The following is a 23,528-nucleotide window of genomic DNA, read 5'->3' as shown; positions in this document are numbered from 1 at the left end:
TGCCCCAGCTCACATTTTTGTGTCCCAGCTATAATTGTTATGCTAGGTTGCAAGCAAAAATTTGGATTGCAACCTTTCCCACCGCTAATTGGCATAGCGGATGTCACAGTGAACACCGTAAGAGCCGATCAGAACATCCGGCGTCTCACTGGTTAGCTAATAGCTACAATGACATGCAATTAAGTTGAAGAAAAAAAGTTGAAACATTGGAATTATTCATTCAATAGAAAACTACATTCTAATTCTATTAAAATATGGTGCTAATGTAAGACTAGAAAAATCATAATGTCATGAGAACAGTTGTATTTTTGGATGAACAAAGTTACAGATTGAAAGCACACAATTGTTGGTTTTAAGACAAAGGCATTGATTTGAGAATAAAGTTGTAATATCACAAAAAAGTTGCACTGCTTTCAGTATTTATACATTTTTTTCTACAACAACGGAACATTTAATTGGAACATAAAGGTAAAAGAAAAGTATCGTTTTTTGTTTTAAATATAAAAAGATTGTTCGAATAACAAAGTAGAAAAAAAGTATATTAAAAGAAAAATAAAGGTATTGTGGGGGAAAAAAAACGAAGTGCATCTGAAAACTCAGACATGAACCTAAACGTCTCCAAAGGTGTGGCTATACAGGTAGATAACCCACGTAAATGAGCTTTTTAGGTGCCACCTTATCATTTGCACGTCCAAATGATCCTTGGAGCTATGTTGCCTGGGGCTTCTATGCCCCTGGTAGGGTCTCCCATGACAAACAGGTCCTAGGTGAGGGACCAGACAAAGAGCAGCTCAAAGACTTCTATGAATAGACAACAACAGAAACACAGTTTTCACTGGCCCGGACGTGGGTCACCGGGGTCCCCCTCTGAACACACCTGGAGCTCGATAATGAGTGCCGGGCCGGCTCCCATAGCACAGCCAATCCAATCGTGAGTCCCCCCTTTAATGGACTCACCACCTATAGGAGGGGGCATAGAGGTCGGGTGCCTTGTGAGCTGGGTGGCAGTCAAACACAGGGCCCTTGGCAGTCGGATCCTCGGTTACAGAAGCTAGCTCTTGGGACGTCATCTCACTGGGGGATGGGGGGACTGAGCTGGTGCTGCGGTGCAGATGTTCCGGCTGGATCCAGTCAGTCTCACTTCGACACACAGCAAGGGCTCTGAAACCAGTTTTCTCGAGAGGGGCTAGATTCTGTTCCACTCTGGCATTGCCAACAGTAAGAGGCGACCGGCCTTTTGTGGCAATACTCAGTCTACCCCAGGGCAGCTGTGGCTACAGATGTAGCTTACCACCACCAGGTGTGAATGAATGATGGGTTCCCACTTCTCTGTGAGCGCTTTGAGTATTTAACAATAGAAAAGCGCGATATAAATCTAATCCATTATTATTATACTTGTTAATCCCGCAGCTCGGAGCCTGCACGTTGGGGTTTAACCCGCTGGACGAGAGGGTAGCTTTGCACCGCCTCCGAGCGGAGCCCGTATAGGAAGTACTGGAGAGTGCTCCCTCAGGTGATTCCCTTGTTCTACTGGGGGACTTTACTCTAACATTGGCAACGACAGTGAAACCTGGAATCGTAATTGGGAGGAAGTGGCGTTTTGTTATTGGACTTTTGTGCTCATCACAGATTGTCCACAACACCATGGTCAAACATAAGAGTGGCTGCAGGTTTAAGTATTTGCTTTTTGTGGATGATGTGGTCTTGCTGGTTCCATCTGGCCAGGATCTTAAGCTCTCACTAGATCGGTTCGCAGGTGAGTGTGAAGCGACTAGGACGAAAATCTGCACTTCCAAATCAGAGTTTCTTGCCCGGAAAAAGGTAGAGGGCCATCTGTGGGTTGAGGACGAGATCCTGCCCCAGGTGAAGGAGTTCAATTAGTAGGTCTAGTTCACGAGTGAGGGAAGAGTGCATTGTGAGATCAACAGGTGGATCGGTTTGGCATCTGTAGTGATGCTGACCCTGCATTGGCAAGATCACGGGTACAAGCAGACGAAATTCGTTTCCTCCGTCGGGTACCCCCTAGAGATAGGGTGAGAAGCTCTGTGATTCGGGAGGAGCTCAGAGTAAAGCCTCTGCTCCTCCACATCGAGAGGAGTCAGTTGAGCTGGTTTGGGTATCTGGTCAGAATGCCCCCCAGGATATGTGTAGGGCACGACCAGGCCACAAGGAAGTCCTACGACACGTTGGAGAGACTATGTCTCCCAAATGACCTGGGAACACCTTGAGATTCTCGCAGGAAGTGCAAGACAAAATAGCTGGGGAGAAGGAAATCTGAGTTTCGCTGCTAAGGCTGCTGCCCCCGTGACTCAATCTCAAATAAGTGTACAGTAAGAAGATGGATAGATGGAAAAAAGAAGCTGGTGTTCTGCATCATTCCTTTTAAAGAGCTGTTTAGAACATCGTTGTTATATTTGTACTTTTTTGAAGTTACTCGTTTTTCTTCATGCAAACAATTTTTAGTTAGATCAGAATATTCAAAACATTTAATACATACTCTATTGGTGGGAATTATTCTGACATCTAATTTGTAATCCCATAAAATGGTGCAATATTGGCATCTTTGACTAACAGTTATATCACTATTTTAAAGATTCTCTCATTTAAAACAACTTTGTGGCACAGTAGAACTATGCACATTTACTGTAAAAAAATCTCTTATAAAATGTATATAAATCCAACTAGAATGAAAAGGGACATGTGTTTAATATTCCCAAAGCACAATGAAACAAATCAATGAGCTGAAAATAGCAACTTGGGTAAAAATCATACTTCAATCAGGGTTTATAAATCCCAAGATTTTCTAAATAATGTACGTTTTTCAAATGTATTAGCGGTGTTTATATTTTTACTGTTGCGTATGCATAATGCAGTAATGAAGGTATCTATATTATTCACAATGTGATGGGTTGCCAGTTAGGCTTGTTTTTATTGTGCGGGTTGCTTGCTTCTCTTGGGAGATCTGGCAACACTGATGGTCGGCAACTTACATACATTTTCTACATTTTAAATGTTAAAAGCAATCCCCGTAGGCTATCTGAACAAAAACATCTCAGCTTTGTGACAAAATGTGTGTAATCATTACAACTGAATTCATTGTTGTTTTTTTTTACAGTACACCGAGGAACGATAACAATGAGCTTTTAAATAAAAGAAGGCCACGGGGCCCAACTTTGAATCCCCCTGCAGTAAAGTATAGAAACATTTACTTACCTTCTATTTTAACAACCTCCTCAGGTCCATAAAGAAAAAAATATAGAGGCCTTCATCTACAGAGTTTCATGGTAGTTCATTCATTGGTTCCTTCATGTTTAAGTACGAATATAATCCAGAGTTGGAGCTCAACAAGGTCATCGGTTCATTAATATCCAGTAAAGGGTCTGAAGCCACATTCAAACAGCTTCTATGCATCAAAAGGTTCATTTGTTCAAATGTATGCTTTCTCCAGTGTTTCTTTTTGTTCACTACATGAGTGCTCCTTCTGCTCCAAAGAGGGAAAAACAAAACATTTTTTGTAAGTCATTAGTTGACTTCAAAGTTAATAGATATATTTAGATATAAAAATCCATAAATTAAAGTCCAGTCAATAAAATACCACTGTTTTTTGGTGTGTCCAGAAGCCATCACTTTGTGCTTTCTGCAAACACAAGTTGGGGGGATATGAGGGCGAGCATAGAAGCAGCAGATGAATCCAGATTTATTTATTTATTAATTTTTTTTTTAAGTCTATCTGTGTCGGCTGGATAATCCATTGCTGTTAACGGTAGGCTCTTCCATGTCGTCGTCCTCAAAGCCATGAAAGGTGGAGGCGTCGCTCTCAGAGGTGGTTGCGAACAGCTCCTCTGCGCCGCCCTGATTCCCGTCCTCCTTGCCCCCTGGGCCGTCAGCTGGCTCGCAGGACAAAGAGGAGTAGAGTTAGTCCAAGAAGAAGAAGCATCATCTGGTATTGCATTCCAATGGAGGTGGAACATTTTCCATGAGGGATTTAGTTGGGGAATTCTGGAACCATTCAAAGTTTTCATGTGACACTTAAAATACCATCATATAACATTCCTCACGACTCCCAACAACTGAACACTACAGGGTTTGGCATCAACAGACATGCAAGTAAGTAACTGGATTTGTCTTAAATCTTGACAATTAAGCTGCAAGATGTTTTTTCAAACCAATTCCCATATGTAATTTGTTCGTGTTAATCCCTGCAAATTCCTTCATATTGCCATTGTCATGGCATTGTAGGTTCGCTTGGAAGGTTCCCAACACTGTTCCCTGACAAGGGAAGGACAAAACACAAACTGATGGCTTGGAATTTGTTGAATTTTATGAAATGATTAGGGATATACGATGTAACAATAAACTGTATAATTGGTAGCTGAGGTCCAACTCCTGACGGTTAGTATTACCGTTTTAAATTATAATGATCAAAAAACAAGATTACTAACTGCACTTTGACAAACTCACGAACTAGCTGGCTCCAGCTCGCAAGCTTAAAGGGGAACATTATCACCAGACCTATGTAAGCGTCAATATATACCTTGATGTCGCAGAAAAAAAGACCATGTATTTTTTTAACCGATTTCCAAACTCTAAATGGGTGAATTTTGGCGAATTAAATGCCTTTCTGTTTATCGGTCTTGTAGCGATGACGTCAGAACGTGACGTCACCGAGGTAATACAGCCGCCATTTTCATATTCACATTACAAACACCGGGTCTCAGCTCTGTTATTTTCCGTTTTTTCGACTATTTTTTGGAACCTTGGAGACATCATGCCTCGTCGGTGTGTTGTCGGAGGGTGTAACAACACTAACAGGGAGGGATTCAAGTTGCACCACTGGCAAGAAATCTGCCGCCAGACCCCCATTGAATGTGCTGGAGTGTCTGCACATTTTACCGGCGATGCTAAGACAGACATGGCACAGAGATGTATGGATAACCTGCAGATGCATTTGGAATGATAAAGTCAACTAAATCACAAAGGTGAGTTTTGTTGATGTTGTTGACTTATGTGCTAATCAGACATATTTGCTATTAGCGTGACTGCCAGCTAATTGATGCTAACATGCTATGCTAATCGATGCTAACATGCTATTTACGCTAGCTGTATGTACATTTGAAACTAGATACCCACATTTAATGAGAAACAAATATTTACCAATCGACGGATTTAAGTTGCTCCAGTGTCACAAGATGCGAAAGTCCTGATTGTTTGGTCCGCACATTTTACCGGCGATTCTAATAAGGCAGTTATGCTACGGGCCACTTCATTAGGTACACACATGCTATGGCCGAATAGCGTCAATAGCTATTCGCTCAATAGCTTCAGTTTCTTCTTCAATTTCATTTTCGCTATCTGCCTCCATACTCCAACTATCTGTTTCAATACATGCGTAATCTGTTGAATCGCTTAAACCGCTGAAATCCGAGTCTGAATCCGAGCTAATGTCTAATCTTGCTGTGCTATTCGCCATGTTTGTTTGTATTGGCAGCACTGTGTGACGTCACAGTCACATCGCAAATAGCGAAAATCAAGCACTTCAAAGCTTTTTTTAGGGAAATTCTGGGAGATGTAAAATTTTTAAAAAAACTTCCAAAAATAAAACAAGCCACTGGGAACTAATTTTTATTGTTTTTAACCCTTTTGAAATTGTGATAATGTTCCCCTTTAAATGCTAAAATGAAAGCAAGGGACACTACTGTCTTTCCCCATTAGGAAACAACATACTCCAACCAAGATACAATATAACTATATAAACACTTTACTGTCTGAGCAACTATGCCAGTCCTTCTCAAACAGTGGGTTGGGCCCTCCTGGGGGGGCGTTGTGCGGTGCCAGGGTGCGACCTTGGGGAACATACTTTTTTTGCCGTACCAGAATATGATGAAGCGTATGTAGCACTTGGCTTCACTGTAATCACAGTGGGAGACAAGGAAAGACCGATGTGTTGTTTCTGTTAATGGTAATAAGCTTACAATGTTATGCAGATGTATAGTTATAACAATTTTATAGCCAAATATACTATTTATAGTCACGGTGGAGAGTGGGGGGAAGATATTTTCTTCTTACGGTTGGGGTGTAACAGAAACTAATTGAGAAGCACTAACCTAAGCTTTCAGTTGAGCACGTTGAACCTACAGGGTGTGCTTTCTTAAAGAGGGTGATCGTTCTTTCGACAATAGGAAAAGAGACCGAGGAAAACAACGAGAAAACAACGCTCGTCAAAAATAAATAATACCGATACAAGTTTTATTTGTTACAAACTTTTCATTTAAACATATCTCAAAATACTACAGTGCAAACTAATATTTAAAACAAATAATCAGCCGTTAAAATAGATAAAATACTAAGAATAAACCACTATCATCCATCCATCCATCCATCCATCTTCTTCCGCTTATCCGAGGTCGGGTCGCGGGGGCAACAGCCTAAGCAGGGAAATCCAGACTTCCCTTTCCCCAGCCACTTCGTCTAGCTCTTCCCGGGGGATCCCGAGGCGTTCCCAGGCCAGCCGGGAGACATAGTCTTCCCAACGTGTCCTGGGTCTTCCCCGTGGCCTCCTACCGATTGGACGTGCCCTAAACACCTCCCTAGGGAGGCGTTCGGGTGGCATCCTGACCAGATGCTCGAACCACCTCATTTGGCTCCTCTCGATGTGGAGGAGCTGCGGCTTTACTTTGAGCTCCTCCCGGATGGCAGAGCTTCTCACCCTATCTCTAAGGGAGAGCCCCGCCACCCGGCGGAGGAAACTCATTTCGGCCGCTTGTACCCGTGATCTTATCCTTTCGGTCATGACCCAAAGATCATGACCATAGGTGAGGATGGGAACGTAGATCGACCGGTAAATTGAGAGCTTTGCCTTCCGGCTCAGCTCCTTCTTCACCACAACGGATCGGTACAACGTCCGCATTACTGAAGACGCCGCACCGATCCGCCTGTCGATCTCACGATCCACTCTTCCCTCACTGGTGAACAAGACTCCTAGGTACTTGAACTCCTCCACTTGGGGCAGGGTCTCCTCCCCAACCCGGAGAAGGCACTCCACCCTTTTCCGGGCGAGAACCATGGACTCGGACTTGGAGGTGCTGATTCTCATTCCGGTCGCTTCACACTCGGCTGCAAACCGATCCAGTGAGAGCTGAAGATCCCGGTCAGATGAAGCCATCAGGACCACATCATCTGCAAAAAGCGGAGACCTGATCCTGCGGTCACCAAACCGGAACCCCTCAATGCCTTGACTGCGCCTAGAAAGTCTGTCCATAAAAGTTATGAACAGAATCTGTGACAAAGGACAGCCTTGGCGGAGTCCAACCTTCACTGGAAATGTGTTCGACTTACTGCCGGCAATGCGGACCAAGTTCTGGCACTGATCGTACAGGGAGCGGACCGCCACAATAACACGGTCCGATACCCCATACTCTCTGAGCACTCCCCACAGGACTTCCCGAGGGACACGGTCGAATGCCTTCTCCAAGTCCACAAAGCACATGTAGACTGGTTGGGCAAACTCCCATGCACCCTCAAGAACCCTGCCGAGAGTATAGAGCTGGTCCACAGTTCCACGACCAGGACGAAAACCACACTGTTCCTCCTGAATCCGAGGTTCGACTATCCGGCGTAGCCTCCTCTCCAGTACACCTGAATAAACCTTACCGGGAAGGCTGAGGAGTGTGATCCCACAATAGTTGGAACACACCCTCCGGTCCCCCTTCTTAAAGAGAGGAACCACCACCCCGGTCTGCCAATCCAGAGGTACCGCCCCCGATGTCCACGCGATGCTGCTGAGTCTTGTCAACCAAGACAGCTCACAGCATCCAGAGCCTTAAGGAACTCCGGGCGGGTCTCTTCCACCCCCGGGGCCTTGCCACTGAGGAGCTTTTTAACTACCTCAGCGACCTCAGCCCCAGAAATAGGAGAGTCCACCACAGATTCCCCAGGCACTGCTTCCTCATAGGAAGACGTGTTGGTGGGATTGAGGAGGTCTTCGAGGTATTCCTTCCACCTATCCACAACATCCGCAGTTGAGGTCAGCAGAACACCATTCGCACCATACACAGTGTTGATAGTGCACTGCTTCCCCTTCCTGAGGTGGCGGACGGTGGTCCAGAATCGCTTCGAAGCCGTCCGGAAGTCGTTTTCCATGGCTTCCCCAAACTCCTCCCATGTCCGAGTTTTTGCCTCAGCGACCGCTGAAGCCGCACATTGCTTGGCCTGTCGGTACCTGTCCACTGCCTCCGGAGTCCTATGAGCCAAAAGGATCCGATAGGACTCCTTCTTCAGCTTGAGGGCATCCCTCACCGCTGGTGTCCACCAGGGGGTTTTAGGATTGCCGCCCCGACAGGCACCAACTACCTTGCGGCCACAGCTCCGATCAGCCGTCTCGACAATAGAGGTGCGGAACATGGTCCACTCGGACTCAATGTCCAGCACCTCCCTCGTGACATGTTCGAAGTTCTTCCGGAGGTGGGAATTTAAACTTTCTCTGACAAGAGACTCTGCCAGACGTTCCCAGCAGACCCTCACAATGCGTTTGGGCCTGCCAGGTCGGTCCGGCATCCTCCCCCACCATCGCAGCCAACTCACCACCAGGTGGTGATCAGTAGAAAGCTCCGCCCCTCTCTTCACCCGAGTGTCCAAGACATAAGGCCGCAAATCCGATGACACAACTACAAAGTCGATCATGGAACTGCGGCCTAGGGTGTCCTGGTGCCAAGTGCACATATGGACACCCTTATGTTTGAACATGGTGTTTGTAATGGACAAATTGTGACAAGCACAAAAGTCCAATAACAAAACACCACTTGGGTTCAGATCCGGGCGGCCATTCTTCCCAATCACGCCTCTCCAGGTTTCACTGTCGTTGCCAACATGAGCGTTGAAGTCCCCCAGTAGGACAAGGGAATCACCCGGGGAAGTACTTTCCAGTACTCCCTCGAGTGTACCCAAAAAGGGTGGGTACTCTGAACTGCTGTTTGGTGCGTAAGCACAAACAAGAGTCAGGACCCGTCCCCCCACCCGAAGGCGGAGGGAGGCTACCCTTTCGTCCACTGGGTTGAACTCCAACGTGCAGGCTTTAAGCCGGGGGGCAACCAGAATTGCCACCCCAGCCCGTCGCCTCTCACTGCTGGCAACGCCAGAGTGGAAGAGGGTCCAGTCCCTCTCGAGAGAAGTGGTTCCAGAGCCCTTGCTGTGTGTCGAAGTGAGTCCGACTATATCCAGCCGGAACTTCTCCACTCCGCGCACTAGCTCAGGCTCTTTCCCCCCCCAGTGAGGTGACGTTCCACGTCCCAAGAGCTAGCTTCTTTAGCCGAGGATCGGACCGCCAAGTGCCCTGCCTTCGCCTGACGCCCAGCTCCCATTGCACCCAACCTCTATGGCCCCTGCTATGGGTGGTGAGCCCATTGAAGGGGTAACCCACGTTGCCTCTTCGGGCTGTGCCCGGCCGGGCCCCATGGGAACAGGCCCGGCCACCAGGCGCTCGCCATCGTGCCCCACCTCCGGGCCCGGCTCCAGAGGGGGGCCCCGGTGACCCGCGTCCGGGCGAGGGAAATCAGTGAAGCATAAAAAACATAAAACTTGTAAAATAGTGTTCTCTATTTATTTTAGTTACTTTAAAAAATTCTTCAAAAAAATTTGTGTGTGTTTGTAAGTACTTTTTGAGCACATTCAACTATGGCAGGGGTAGGGAACCCATGGCCCTAGAGCGAGATGTGGCTCTTTTGATGACTGCATCTGGCTCTCAGATAAATCTTAGTTGACATTGCTTAACACGATAAGTAATAAATAATTCCGCTGGTAATCACAATGTTAAAAATAACGTTCAAAAAATAAAACATTCTCATCCATTTTATTCCATTTATCCGTTTTGTACTGCACCTGTTCAAGAAATAACAATGTTATTAAAAAGAATTAGGGACTTATTATACTCTAAAATGTTGTTCTTACTTAAAAAAATGCACGCATTTAGTTGTATTCAGTATTAAAAATATGTTTTGGCTCTCACGGAAATACATTTTAAAATATTTGGCTTTCATGGCTCCCTCAGCCAAAAAGGTTCCCGACCCCTGAACTATGGTAATAATAATAACAGTGGTAAATTTGGTCACAATAACCGTGATGTTACTTTTTTATATCGTTATATCCTTAGAACTGATTAATCATGTCTGGAAGCAATAGAGGCAAAATGGAGTGCACTTCCTGGCTAAAACCTGCAGAGGCACTGTTGAAGCAGTCTCAACTACTTGCAGTCTCAACAACAACAACAGTAATAGTTTTTATAGTTGTAAATGTACTAGGGGTGTATGCTCAGCTCACAAATGACACAAGATATTGGTTTAAGACAACGAAACAAGACTACATTTTAAGATTACTTTCAAGTAAACTGCGGTAAAAAAATCTGACTGGACAAAGACATTTTATTGAACTAAGTCACAAAACAATGCAGGTGCATTTCGAAATGTATGGCTTTGCATGCATGACCTAAGCTTGAGCTTCTGATTCCCACAATTTCAAACTTAAACTTCAAAGTTAAATTAAAATGAATTAAATAAGCTCCAAGTAACAAGTCAGCATATCCAAAGCGCTGTTCCATCACGTCTTGGCGTCCGTGATTGATTTGCATGATGGCATAAACACCACGGCAGGAAGGCAGCCATGCGCAGTGTTGCCAACTCTTCAGCAAGGAAAGTAGCTATTGGCTGTCCTAAACATCGCTAGATGACGCCATCGCCTCATTTGCATAATTTATTGCAATGGACGCTGTAGGAGAGATAAAATATATAGAAAAATGGTAAGTATGATGACTGCAAATCAACTTTCTTGAATTATTTTTTTGATTCTTAGTTGTTAAATTATTTCATTGCGCAATATTAAATGTTTAAGTATCACATTTGATTAATAGAATGGATGGTTGTGATATTCACTGACAAACCAAATCTAATAGCTGGCTAATTAACATGAACGATGATTCATATTAACTTGACATAACAGTAAAAAAAATTTTACATTTAAATTTCTTTTTGTAAACCAAGGCAGAAAGTGGCTGCTGTGCACATGCACATTTTATTTGCAGTCTGGAAGTGTGTGCATCTCCTCTCTGCACTGACTATTCACCTTTTGTCACAGGGAGACACACACATACAAGGTGAGCAAGTGACTAAGGCTGTTATAAGTAGGCAAATCAAATTCAGCGATGTACGAGTGTGACGGTAAAGAAACATTTACATTTAAAATTCCAATCGAAACTTTTGGCTAGGAACTCCAAAATTGCTTGTGGATGACTGTGACTGGTGCATGCTTTCACTTCAGAGTCTCAATGACACAAAAAAAGTCTCCAATATCACCGGAAAAAGTCGCTAGATTTGTCACTAGTAGCTGTTTACAAAAAAATGTTGCCAAGACGTAGAGAAAGTCGCCAGAATTAGCATCAAAGTTGCAAGTTGGCAACACTAGCCATGCGGGGAGTGTTTTAAGTGTATGCTGTGTTCCACAATATGCATTGCCAGTCATGGCGGCAATCCTGTGGTTTGGTCAAAAGCCTATCGCTTTTTCGGAAAATTTGCAACATCAATTTGAACTCACCTTTGCATTGGCAGAATGTGCAGGGGTACCCAGATTTCATGAGTTTCTTGTTAGAGTTGTGACATTTTTCACAGTAGCTGTTTGTGATCATGGTCCCGACTGGAGCCTTTGGGCCTAAGAGGGACATTAAAACACCACATTCAAAGAACAATCATTCATCTTTGTACCAGTGTTATTTACAGTACTTGCACAACATGGTCTCATTGTACATTACAATGACCACAAATTCAACAGACTGCTGTTGGAGTTGGCAGGTCATTAACAGGGTATGCCAATAATATTAGTCTAGTTGCAACACCACAGGAAAGGCAAATGGAATGTCTCGGTCACCAGGTAGTCATCATCTCCTAATGGGACTTTGAAAGAGAAGCAATTGGCTAGTAAGCAACAGTTTTCTTACGTTTTTGACGGTCAGTAGGCTGTAGAGAGGATGGTACAGAGCTCTTCTCCCCGGTCCTGTCCTCCTCTGCTAGGTGAGGATGAGTGTAATGGTAACTTAGTCCCGCACGGCTCTTGTAGCGCTTTGCATAGACTGCAAACACACAGAAAAAAAGACATTTCAACCAAAAATATATTTCCTACAGCATCCCTCCAAATGCAAAACGCCATTCCAATAGTAAAGTACCTGAAGTTGAAGACTTGTTGTTGGTGTTCCTTTGTTTGTATCGGTCTGGAAAACAAGACTGCATCAGTCAAAAGTGAGATGTGAAATCGCCACATGCTGCATTTTTCACATACATCTTGCATGTTAAGAACACCAACAAGATTTATCCCTACTTATCTAGAGTAGTAAACATCAATATCATACATTTTATAAGCAACATTACAAGAGTTGGTTAATTACAGCAATGTCTATAAAATACCACTGGGTGACTCTGCAGAATACTTCCTGTTCTCTTATTATTCTGTACTGATTGATTGACTGATTGATTGATACTTTTATTAGTAGATTGCACAGTTCAGTACATATTCCGTACAATTGACCACTAAATGCGAACACCCGAATACGTTTTTCAACTTGTTTAAGTCGGGGTCCACGTTAATCAATTCATGGTATCCGCCAGTTGTCTTTAAAGGGTGAGTAGTTTTACTTTATCTTACTTTTAATATATAGTGGTTAACTTATCTTTACACTTATATGACTCTTGAGAATGTTAATATGTTACTTAAAACAGTGCCTTTCTGGTTATTAACAGTGTTCTGATCCCCGCAGTTTTAGCCTGAAATTGTTGAATTCATTTTATTCACAGATTTCACATACATGTTTGTTTAACTTGGACGTCAACGAGCTGCTCTAAAACTATTACAAATAAATATATAGAATGGATGACATATGGACATGATCTAGGATTAACTAGGAAATTAGATTTAGCATTGTAATGATCAGGATGTGATTGTGCTCTCATGCATGTCTACTTACTGTCACAGACATATGGCTTGTCATCATCTAGATCTGTCTTCCTGCGACCTGAACCGCGACCCTGCGGTGAAATAAGATATCGCTAAAACTATTTGCCAACCAGAGTGGAGAAGACAGATTCAATTAAAGTAATTTACATAATAACTGATTGTCAGGTGATTACTTACTCTTCCCTTGCCCCGGTGTCGCTTTTTGGGAGTGTCCACCTCAAAGTCATCATCATCGTTGAAAGCATCTTCTGCTGCATCTGCTTCTAGAACCCTCTGCCATGGAAATAAGAATTGTACAGATTGGACATATAAGAAGTATCTTTCTGTCGCACTTTAAGTTGTCATTTATCTACCTACTTGTACCTGATAATACAAACCTCTCTCGCTGTAAAACAGGTGTGCATGTAGAGTACTGTGAAAATGTCATTAGATTTGTTGTTTCAACCATTATACAAAGACCATATATAACTGGAATGTCATTCAGTTGAGGAAAGACCTCCATCAAGACCAAACGGTTGATAAATTATGGAGCGCCGTAGTTTAGTATGTTTGTTATAGGGCTGGCCGATATATCGATATACACGATATATCGCGGGTTTATCTCTGTGCAATATAGAAAATGACTATATCGTGATATTCCAGTATACGTTCTCACGCAGTTGCTTTTAGCTGCGGGAATTACACTACAGGCTCTCCTTGCTCTTTCCTGTCTCTCCTTCTCACAGACAAGCACAGTTTCTTACACATGTCACGTACTGTCACGTCATACGTCACATACGTATACGCCCTCGCTCAGCAGAGAGGTAGAAGCATGGGTAACGGAGCCATGCGAGTGGTAATACGAGAGAAAGAAGGTGCGAATGAAGGAGGAATCAATTCCCAAGAAAAACAGCAGGGAGTTTATCATCTGGCGGTGGTTTGTCTTCAAGTGGGAATATGTCGAACAGACAACCGTAATTTGTCAAGTGTGGTGCTGAAGCATTGCTATAAAAAGTAGCATCACTGCTAATATGTAGCATCATTTGAAAAGTCACCTGCTAGAGAATGAAGAGCGATTACTCCGCATGATTACACTGTTAGGTGCCACACGTCCACACCATCAAAATGCCGAGGCAAACATTTCCAGATCAACACCGTATGGAAAAACTAGTCAACAACAGAATTCAAAAACGTCCGTAGTAACCTACCACATAGCGAAGGAGGAATACTATTTGATTTCCTATTATGCAGCTCATTCTTATTTGACACTTAAAATGTCTCTGACAATCTTGCATTTTCTGTTTTGGAAATGACATGAATGTTTGTGCCACTGCTTAGTAACTGTTTAATAAATACAGTTTTGGTCAATTGACTTAGTTGTGATTTCCTTCTCTGCATGAAAGTTTAGAATGAGCATATATCAATGCAGTATGAACAAGAATGTTTTAATGTAGACACATAGAATCATCATACTGCAGTGATTATATGTATCAAGTGTTCATTCAAGGCTAAAATCGAGATATATATCGTGTATCGGGATATGGCATAAAAATATCGAGATATTAAAAAAAGGCCATATCGCCCAGCCCTAGTTTGTTAATTAGGAAGCTACTTTCTATTTCGTAGAGAATGATGAGAAGACAGACATTGCTTACTGCCCCATTTCCACTGCAAGGTTTATCTATTTTTCCTTTGGCAAAGAAGGGTATTAAAAGGAACTATTCAATACTGGAAAATATTTGTCATTGTAAAATTTGTGGATACAGGAAATTATTAAAACTTGCTAATATGAGTTTATCCTGCTGGAGGCTGCAATATTATACTCCAGAGTCTCCATTTTGCTGCTGCAGGTCTGTTTTGTTGCTGCCCTCGGGTCCCCCCTTGGACAAAGTGTGTGTCATAGAGAAGGAAGCACAGAACACCTTTTCAAGGTCTGTTGTTGTTTGTTATCATGTCTCCTTTCCACTAATACGTTCAATGGGTCATTGTGTTTGTGGTTCCCTGTAGTAAATAGAAAGCATATTCCTGCTAACTATGGATCCTTGTATTACCTTAAATTTACACTATCTGGGTTATCATACGTTCAAACGTTGCATATTTCAAGATAGTCTGTTTGCCTGCGTATCATTCCGCAAAATCTAGTGCCAAAATAAAAATCAGTCTTTACTTTTAAGGCTGTCAAAGATAATGCAATAACAACGAGTTAATGCACATTGTTTTGGTAGGCACTCTGTTTTTTGACAAGCAACTTATTAGCACGTGTTGTGTGACCATCAGCCCAAATTGTAGCGAGGAAAACAAAGCGGCGTTGCAGCCGCGAGTGGTAAACACACAGCAGCACACATTATACGGCAGGATTAGCAACACGAGACTTGTCGGCTCTCCCGACAAGACCAAAACCTTCTGCATCCAATGTTGTTGAGCTGAGTCATCACCGGAGCAAACCATGTGCCAAATACCGATGCAGAGAACTCCACCTCCCCTGACAGAGGCAGAACACACTGGAATGCCCACAACAACTACAACTAACAAACTTTAAACAGCAATTGTCAAATGGGTGTCAACAGCCCCAATTCTGCCACCGATCAATATTGTTAAGTAAAAGGAGCGGCCCTAAACAGTTGTATGGTCCGATTGTCATGCAGACACCCACCCAGGCGAATTTTTAAATTGTCCTTTTATAGTACGTTTGTTTTTAAAGTGAACCTGTGTCATTAGTGGTATGCATGTTTAAAAGAGTATGTTTGATGGTGTGAAAGAGAGTGTGAGTGTGTCTGTCCTTTTTGCGTTGAGCTGTTTAAAAAAGCATAATGTTGAATAAACATTTGCATAAAGCAACAAATTGTCCAGTCCCATATCAAAAGCATTAAAACATGAAAATGAGCCTTCTAAAAGGTACCCTATCATAGATGAAAAACATCTATCATTCCATCAGTCGCGATTAATTAATAAGTTAACTATAGTCAAAATGTGAATCAATATTTTAATTGTTTGACAGGCCTAGTTAAATTTTTAGTAAAACTAAAAATACGCCACTATGACATTAAAGAAAGTTGCAAGTGACAGGTTTAGAAACAAGAAGGTCAGCAACTCTTTTGAATTCAAGAAAGAACTAAGAAATTTATGAAAAGTTGAGTCTGTGTGGCTGACCCATCCCCTTCTTTGTCAACTAGAATCTTCCATGAAGGTAAAATACATATTAAATTGTCTTTTACCTTTTTCATTTGTCATTTATACATATTGAACATTGTATTCTGCATGTATGGCTACATGTATTCTCTATAAAATGTTTTCAGTTAATATTTGAGTCTATTGAACGATTAATTGAACTTACATAATTTTTTTATTGTAGACAAATCAATAGTGTTTTGTATGATTCATTTTTTTGAAGCACTAACAAAAATCGAGGTAACACTAAGTGTATAAGCCAAGTGTGATGCTTACGGTTCTTTAATAGTGAAGTTATTGATCAATAAACCAGCTGAGCCATCATAACCACCACATTAGTATTCAAACTGGACGAACCTGGATCTCCAACAAACTCTCCTCATCGTTTCTGGAGTTACTCTTGTCTAAACCCTCGCCTCGTAGCAGAGCTTCCAGTGTTGTGCCCTGGGTGGGCAATGTGTCTTTGGACACGAGACCGCTGTCTGCACAAAAAAAAAAACAGCAAAGGGTGAAAAAAAATCAAACTGGGTTTGATACACAGTGGTTGCATGCACATACCTTGACATTTGCAGTGTCAACTATGGGTGTTGGCATCAAGCGCTGGCAAAAGACCAGCAACGTTAAACTATGTTAGTAAGAGTTTAATCAGCATGTGTCTGATGTTTATCTACTCTTTTACCCCGCACTTGAGAAAAAAAAGAAAGCAAGCAGTCATTTTCTCCAGCATCTGTTCATTATTGTGCTTGCGTGTTACCCCTGCACTACAATGTCACTGCCACCGTTTTTGCAGTGGTGTATCACTGAACAAAACACATTTTCATTCAAAGACGTAAAGGCATGGGTCAATGATGCTGCACTGTTTAGGTATTTTTGTTTTAGGGATCCTTGAGGAACGGCGTGAGCACTTTCTACAGATATCGCCTCCAACTAAACAGTGTGTAGGAGGCAGGTAGGTGGAGAATAAATAAAAGCCTCCACAAAGAGTTGGAACTTTGCACATTATTAAGTTTCTCCACCACAGTGGATGTGGACACACTTCAGCTCCAGCTCCAGCTTTCTACTTATCAAGCCCTCCTCTTACCACAAGTGAGGCGGCAGCAGCATAGGTGAGAGGCAGACACATAACTCTTCTCCAGCATGGCGACAGCCCCTCACCATTGTGTCTGACTTTCAACTCTCCGCGACGAGACGGTCCCAACTCCCCCCCCCCTTCCTCACTCCCTCGCTGCTCACCCATGGGAGCTGGTGCACTAAAAATAGAGCCGACAGCAGCCTGCAGCACGGAGCTGATTGTGCATGCAGACCAAGTCACTGCTGAGACAGTCAGCTAGCTAGCAAGCTACAGCAGAACTTTGCTGGTTTTCTTGTGCTAAGCACGTCTGGCCAACTACAGGATGTGCTGAACATACACGATGACAAGTAAAATCAACATGTATGCGTGTCGACTCTGCAGGGCTCTCCCTGACAGGGCAAACTGTTGTCCGCGCAAGGAGGGGGAGAGCATGGGGGAGGTTATTGGGTCTCAGTGGAAAACAAAAGGCGACAATGAGATGTGTTTGGGAAACAAAGGCCTGGTTCAGATGCTATCTCTGGAGCTTATTCCAACTTTCAGAATGTGTTTTTTCCAACATGCACTGAAGAAATCAGATGTGGTATTCATTGATATTTATACTGTATGAAACACATCGCAATGTCATACCTGATTCCACATTTGATTTGTACATTCATACAGTAAGACTAGTGTGATGATCCTACTGGGGCAGCAATTTAAAGGAGCCCTATTATGCAAAAAACACTTGTTTTACCTGATCCTACTTGCTTATACGTAAATGGGATCTGCATAAGTCCCAAAACCTTTAAATCAAACCGTGGTGGCATTGCAGAGATATTTAAAAAGACAATCTGCCTTTCGTCCTTCTTCCAAACGGTCTGTTTGAAAGTTTGTTGTGTTGTTTTGAACCATTATGACCTTTGGCAGATTATCCATATATGGTGGACATTTACCCAAATATCCTTCTGTGAGTCAGCCAATTTAAATTTATGATAAAACGCTTGTCATCATGTCAACGATGAAACCCAATGAAGGAAAATACTCTGTTTGCTTTAACCAGCGCAGGTCACTCTACAAACTTTCAGCCTCATCTGAAGCCTCACTTTTGACAAGAAGAAGAAAGTTTGATCTTATTACGGCTATACTGGCTCACCTGCACTGGCTGCCTGTGCCCTTAAGATGTCACTTTAAGGTTTTTCTACTTATATATAAAATACTACACGGTCTAGCTCAAGATATCTTGCTGATTCTATTGTACTATATGTTCCCGGGCAAGAAATCTGCGTTCAAAGAACTCCGGCTTTTTAGTGATTCCCAGAGACCCCAAAAAAGTCTGCGGTCTATAGAGCGTTTTCTATTCGGGCTCCAGTACTCTGGAATACCCTCCTAGTAACAGTTAGAGATGCTAACTCAGTAGAAGCATTCAAGTCCCATCTTAAAACTCATTTGTACAGTATACTCTAGCCTTTAAATAGACACCCCCCCCCCCCCCCTTTTACAGCAGTTGATCTGCTGTTTCTTTACTGCTCTGCCCCCCTCTCCTTCGTGTGTGTGTGTGTGTGTGTGTGTGTGGGGGGGGGGGGGGTTACAGATTCGGTGACCACAGATGACGCGCTAGCTTTCCAAAGTCGGGACTGTGCGTCAGTTGGGGACCTCTCTGCGCTGCTGACCTGTCCCCACTCAAGATGATCTCCTGCTGGCCCCACTATGGACTGGACTCTCACAATATTATGCTAAATCCACTCGGCGTCCATTGCACCGGTCACCCGGGGGAGTGGGGGAGTGGTGAGGGGTTCCTTCCAAGGTTTCTCATTGTCATCCCATTGGGTTGAGTTTTTTTCTTGCCCTGATGTGGGATCTGAGCCGAGGATGTCGTAGTGGCTTGTGCAGCCCTTTGAGTCACTCGTGATTTAGGGCTATACAAGTTAACATTGATTGATTGATTGATTGATTGATTAATTGATTGAAGTGGAAAGTGCCTTACTTTTAACTTTGATTTGTGGCAATGTACCTTCAACTGTAAATAATTTGTTTTGAGTGTGTGTAAAGATTAGTCCTGCTTCAAACACAGACCTTCAAAAAAACTACTTTTAATGGTGGGCTCTGTGACTACAATTTATAGCAATGGAGAAGACAATGCAACGGTAGGTAATAACAGTAGGTTAGAAATGTATGAATGATACATTAGCAATTTTTTGCTCAAGTAGTTTTTGTAGCTCGGACACCTTCACTGTTTTGTGGCAAAATAAAGAATGATTTTCCCAAAAACTACAGTACTTTTAATTGGATCAGTGCCTACTGATTTTGGCAATAGATCAGTTAGTAATATAATCTGTTAATGTTTGCGATGTCGCTAGTAGGTTGATTACAGTATAGCAGGCTTTAACCTCTATTGTTTAAAAGTGTTCAAAGCAGCAGCAGTGAAAGTATTGACATAATATGGAATAGAAAAACACATTACTGTCAATATACACAGGGATTTGTCCAAGATTTAGCATTGGAGAAATAGACTTGGTAGAAGTTTAACCTTAGTGTATAGTTACAGACATTCAGCCTGGCTGGCTTCTGCTTTCTTTCTCTCATCCTTCGCATAGTCTACTTATTGCAACGACAAGAAAACACAGTGATATCGTTGATCTTGCTATATCTGGGATGTCATCAATGTCCAAAGTGTACAAAGGAAGGAAGCTAAGCTAAAAAACTACAAAACATGTCTGCCGGGTGGGGGTGAATGCTGACTCATCATGAGGGGGTGTGTTAGGGAGGGGTTAATATGCATCCAACAACTCCACCTCTCAAAACGGCTTGTTTTTAAAAGGGAACAAAAATATAGATTCCAATTACATCTGTAAAACTAAATATATACATTTTTTTTTTTTTTTTACCAAAGAACCATCAATATTATGTAGACCAAAATTAAGTGTTTTAAAAACATTTTTTTTTTTTAAATCATAAGACTCCTTTTTAGTAAAGCATTATATGGGAAATTTGATGTAATTTTTACGTGTGGATATCAACTTGGTATCAAAGTATCAATACTTTGACAATCCTAGTTCTGATACCAAATCAAACTGATACACCATATGTAATACCAATATCAGGGAGGTAACGTGCATAGAAATGATATGTTAGTGGACAGGGCCGCTCCCGGCTAAAAAGGGGCCCTAAGCAGATAGTTGAAAAAATACTTTTTACATTTACAAAAAAAAAAAAATCACACTTTTTAACAAAGGGTTTCAGTTATCAGTATGTCTAATTTAATGCTTTTTAATGTCACTTAAAAAAATTTAATGCCCATGTCTGAGCTATCAGAGCTATCAGACATGGGCGGTGTGTAGGCAGCCACCAGTTAAAATGAAAAAATATTCCAGAGCAGGTGAACAGTGTTGGGACATCACCGTCACGTCTGTGCACCAGTTGTTGTTGTTGATGAAGAAGCAGACTCCACCACCTATTGTTTTGCTGGAGGAGATGAAAGCCCTCTAGTTGAACCGCGCTGTCCGGGACACTCGCGCTCAGCCAAGTTGAGGAAAAGTCCTTGTTTCTTCTCATCAGCAACGCCAGCTCCTCCATCTTGGGATGGATACTGGGATGGATGTTGGGAAGTGAGCGGACGTTGGAGAGAAAGATGCCAGGTAAAGGCGTGCGTAATCCTCGTCTGCGGAGACAGACGAGGGCTCCCGCTCTCTTTCTTCTTCGGTGTGGTTTCCCTCTTTTGATCAAAGAATGGACCAAATCCGCTGATGACGCTAAAATGACCAGTAGTAAGTCCGTAGGGGTGACTGATCTGATGTTCAGTAGCTCTTCGTGGGTGTAAGAGCACGCGTACACACAATTTACGCACAAAAACAAACAAAACAGAGCGCACAAGAGCACCGAGGCAGCCTTGATCGGCGCCATGATATATATACGTAATTGTAAGCATTTGACAAGAATTATCTTGAACAATTTCTTTCTTGATTTTTTTGTAGTAGCATCTGGGTTCTGACTTTGTGCAGAGTCATGGACAACAGCCAATTAAAATGTTCTGCCTGTCAGTCATCACACTTTACCTTAAATTAAACTTATTAAAGGGGAATTGCACTTAAGCCCTCTAAACAAAAATCTAATTCTGAATTAGTTGATCAATATAATATACATAGTAGTGATTTTTTAAAACATGCCGTAAAAATGCAAATCCTCTGAAAGTATGCCTTATAATAGCCACAAACTGGAGGATATGATTTTGAATCAAAATACTATTCAAAAATATAGTTACAAAGTTTTATGGAATTATGAACATTATACTCGGAATTCGAATAATGAATGTGTTCGGAAATGGAGGACAAATTTAAACATTTTAGAAAAATACATGTCATGGAATTATATCTGGAAAAATGCCAATAAGATGTATAAATGATAATAAATAAATGGGTTGTACTTGTATAGCGCTTTTCTACCTACAAGCTACTCAAAGCGCTTTGACACTACTTCCACATTTACCCATTCACACACTGATGGAGGGAGCTGCCATGCAAGGCGCTAACCAGCACCCATCAGCAGCAAGGGTGAAGTGTCTTGTTCAGGACACAACGGACCTGACGAAGTTGGTACTAGGTGGGGATTGAACCAGGGACCCTCGGGTTGCGTACGGCCACTCTACCACTGCGCCACGCCGTCCCCCGTATTAAAAATAAAAAGAGTCAATTTAACATATTGAATAGCTCGTATTTTACACCCTCTCTCTCTGACAGATATATCAGATAGCAATTTATGTATAAAGTTTCAGGCAGCTAAAGGAATTCATTCATTTCCTGTTTGTGGTCTGTTGTGAGAATTGACTTGTTTGTCCATCCAAAGCCACGATGGACAAACATGAGGTGCTTGCGTCACGAGAGTTGCTATTGTTAGCCGAGTTAGCTTACGTGTGTTGGAGTGGGGACGACTGAAATAAATGTGAATGAAACAAGATCATATTCCTCATTAACTGGAAATGTTGTCAGAGTTAAGGACTACACGCCTACAAGTTTGGACCCCAAGAGCCGTTTGATTTTGCCATTCAACGGAGTGGCTGCTTAGGAAGCAACACTTTTCTCGCTTTCAGGCATTACAAGACCTCTTGTATCCAGTTTTAAAGCCACGAAGAAAATAAACACAGACAGACATATCAACTTATTGATGACCGCAACATTCTTAATTAAGTTCATTTACAGTCAGCGTTTAATGGATTGACGTTTTGACTATCGGCCAAGTTCTACATTTGAATTACATTCTTTTAATTCCATTTAAGGCCTTAATTTTCATAAAATCCATTTAATGACTTTTATTGCATTTTCATGCCCTGTGGTACCCTGTTATATACTGTATGTCAAACAATATTTCTACTTTTTTTAAATCAAACTTGAATATAATTTTATGCATGTTTTGTACTAAAACTAGAGAAATTGTTCAATGTATGTTTTTTGTGGAAAAAACAATTAAAACACAATTTTGCAAATGTTCCTGAGAGTACAACTACCTTACAAGACCAGCACACATGCTGTCAGTCATGGGGCACAGTGAACATCTGGGGAAATATGCCATTATATTCTTATTCCTGACAGCGCAAGAATGAGCTATCAATACGTTTGTAGTAAAACTTCATATGAAGTGCCCAGACATTCATTAAATTTCATTTTATATATGCTTTGTCACACAAAAGGCCCCCCCCCGCACCTCGCAGGTTCCTACATGTGATCTGCGTATAACATCCCTGCAAGCCTTGGACAGCACCAACAAGTTACTTAGCTAAGAAACTGTCTGCAACCCAATCACAGAGTGCATTGCAATAAGACGATACATGAGTAGATACAAATAAGATACCAAAGATAAAACCCATCTGAAGCAAATAGTGGTAGCACATCATAGATTGTCTCAAGAGGTACCCTGAGAGGGGCTAACTTTCTTTTATAACATTTATTATTAAATGCAGTGGGCTCGTGCTCTCTTCTGTTCAGAGCAAAAGCGAATCAAATTAGGTGTTCTGCTTCTCACAAAACAAGTTCAGCAGCCAGGTAAACACATTTATCTTGTGGAAAAATGACTGATGTGCTCTGTAACAGAGCATAACTACTTTTACAAACCAGCACCGGTAATCGCCTGTGCTAAAAGGAAGAAGCGTAAAAGGTAGATTTGTCACATCTTAGCACGGAAATGCAGAGGTGGATGGAAAATGAGGCTGTGATGGAATGGACAGAAAGCTTACCAAGCTGGAGGCCAAAGATACCCAGGCTGGGGTCAGTTGTGGTGTGCAGCCGTCTCTTCTTTCTCCAGCAACGGGCCGGATAGGTATACATCTGGCCGGATGCTACCCCTGTTCAACCAT

The 23,528-nt window shown here is 42.3% G+C and overlaps 1 protein-coding gene across 6 annotated transcripts in view; it reads right to left on the bottom strand.

Moving 5' to 3' along the window:
- The window catches only part of LOC133549568 (zinc finger protein DPF3-like), a 79,247-nt gene that overhangs the window by 1,385 nt on the left and 54,334 nt on the right, over positions 1-23,528 (bottom strand). For 3 of the 6 annotated variants that reach the window (XM_061895108.1, XM_061895105.1, XM_061895103.1), the window contains 8 exons: positions 23,409-23,516; positions 16,492-16,616; positions 13,165-13,260; positions 12,998-13,058; positions 12,203-12,247; positions 11,978-12,109; positions 11,578-11,691; positions 3,214-3,887 (listed from right to left, as the gene is read on the bottom strand). In XM_061895108.1, coding sequence (XP_061751092.1) covers positions 3,727-3,887; positions 11,578-11,691; positions 11,978-12,109; positions 12,203-12,247; positions 12,998-13,058; positions 13,165-13,260; positions 16,492-16,616; positions 23,409-23,516 — 842 coding nt within the window. In that variant the 3' untranslated portion in view covers positions 3,214-3,726. Of the gene's footprint in view, positions 1-3,213; positions 3,892-10,394; positions 10,756-11,577; positions 11,692-11,977; positions 12,110-12,202; positions 12,248-12,997; positions 13,059-13,164; positions 13,261-16,491; positions 16,617-23,408; positions 23,517-23,528 lie in introns of those variants that run through there. The other 3 variants (XM_061895109.1, XM_061895106.1, XM_061895107.1) reach the window with 3 other exon arrangements.

This window comes from Nerophis ophidion, linkage group LG03 (genome assembly GCF_033978795.1).
Source record: "Nerophis ophidion isolate RoL-2023_Sa linkage group LG03, RoL_Noph_v1.0, whole genome shotgun sequence".
Lineage (NCBI taxonomy): Eukaryota > Metazoa > Chordata > Actinopteri > Syngnathiformes > Syngnathidae > Nerophis > Nerophis ophidion.
This window is presented reverse-complemented; position numbering and strand designations above follow the sequence as displayed.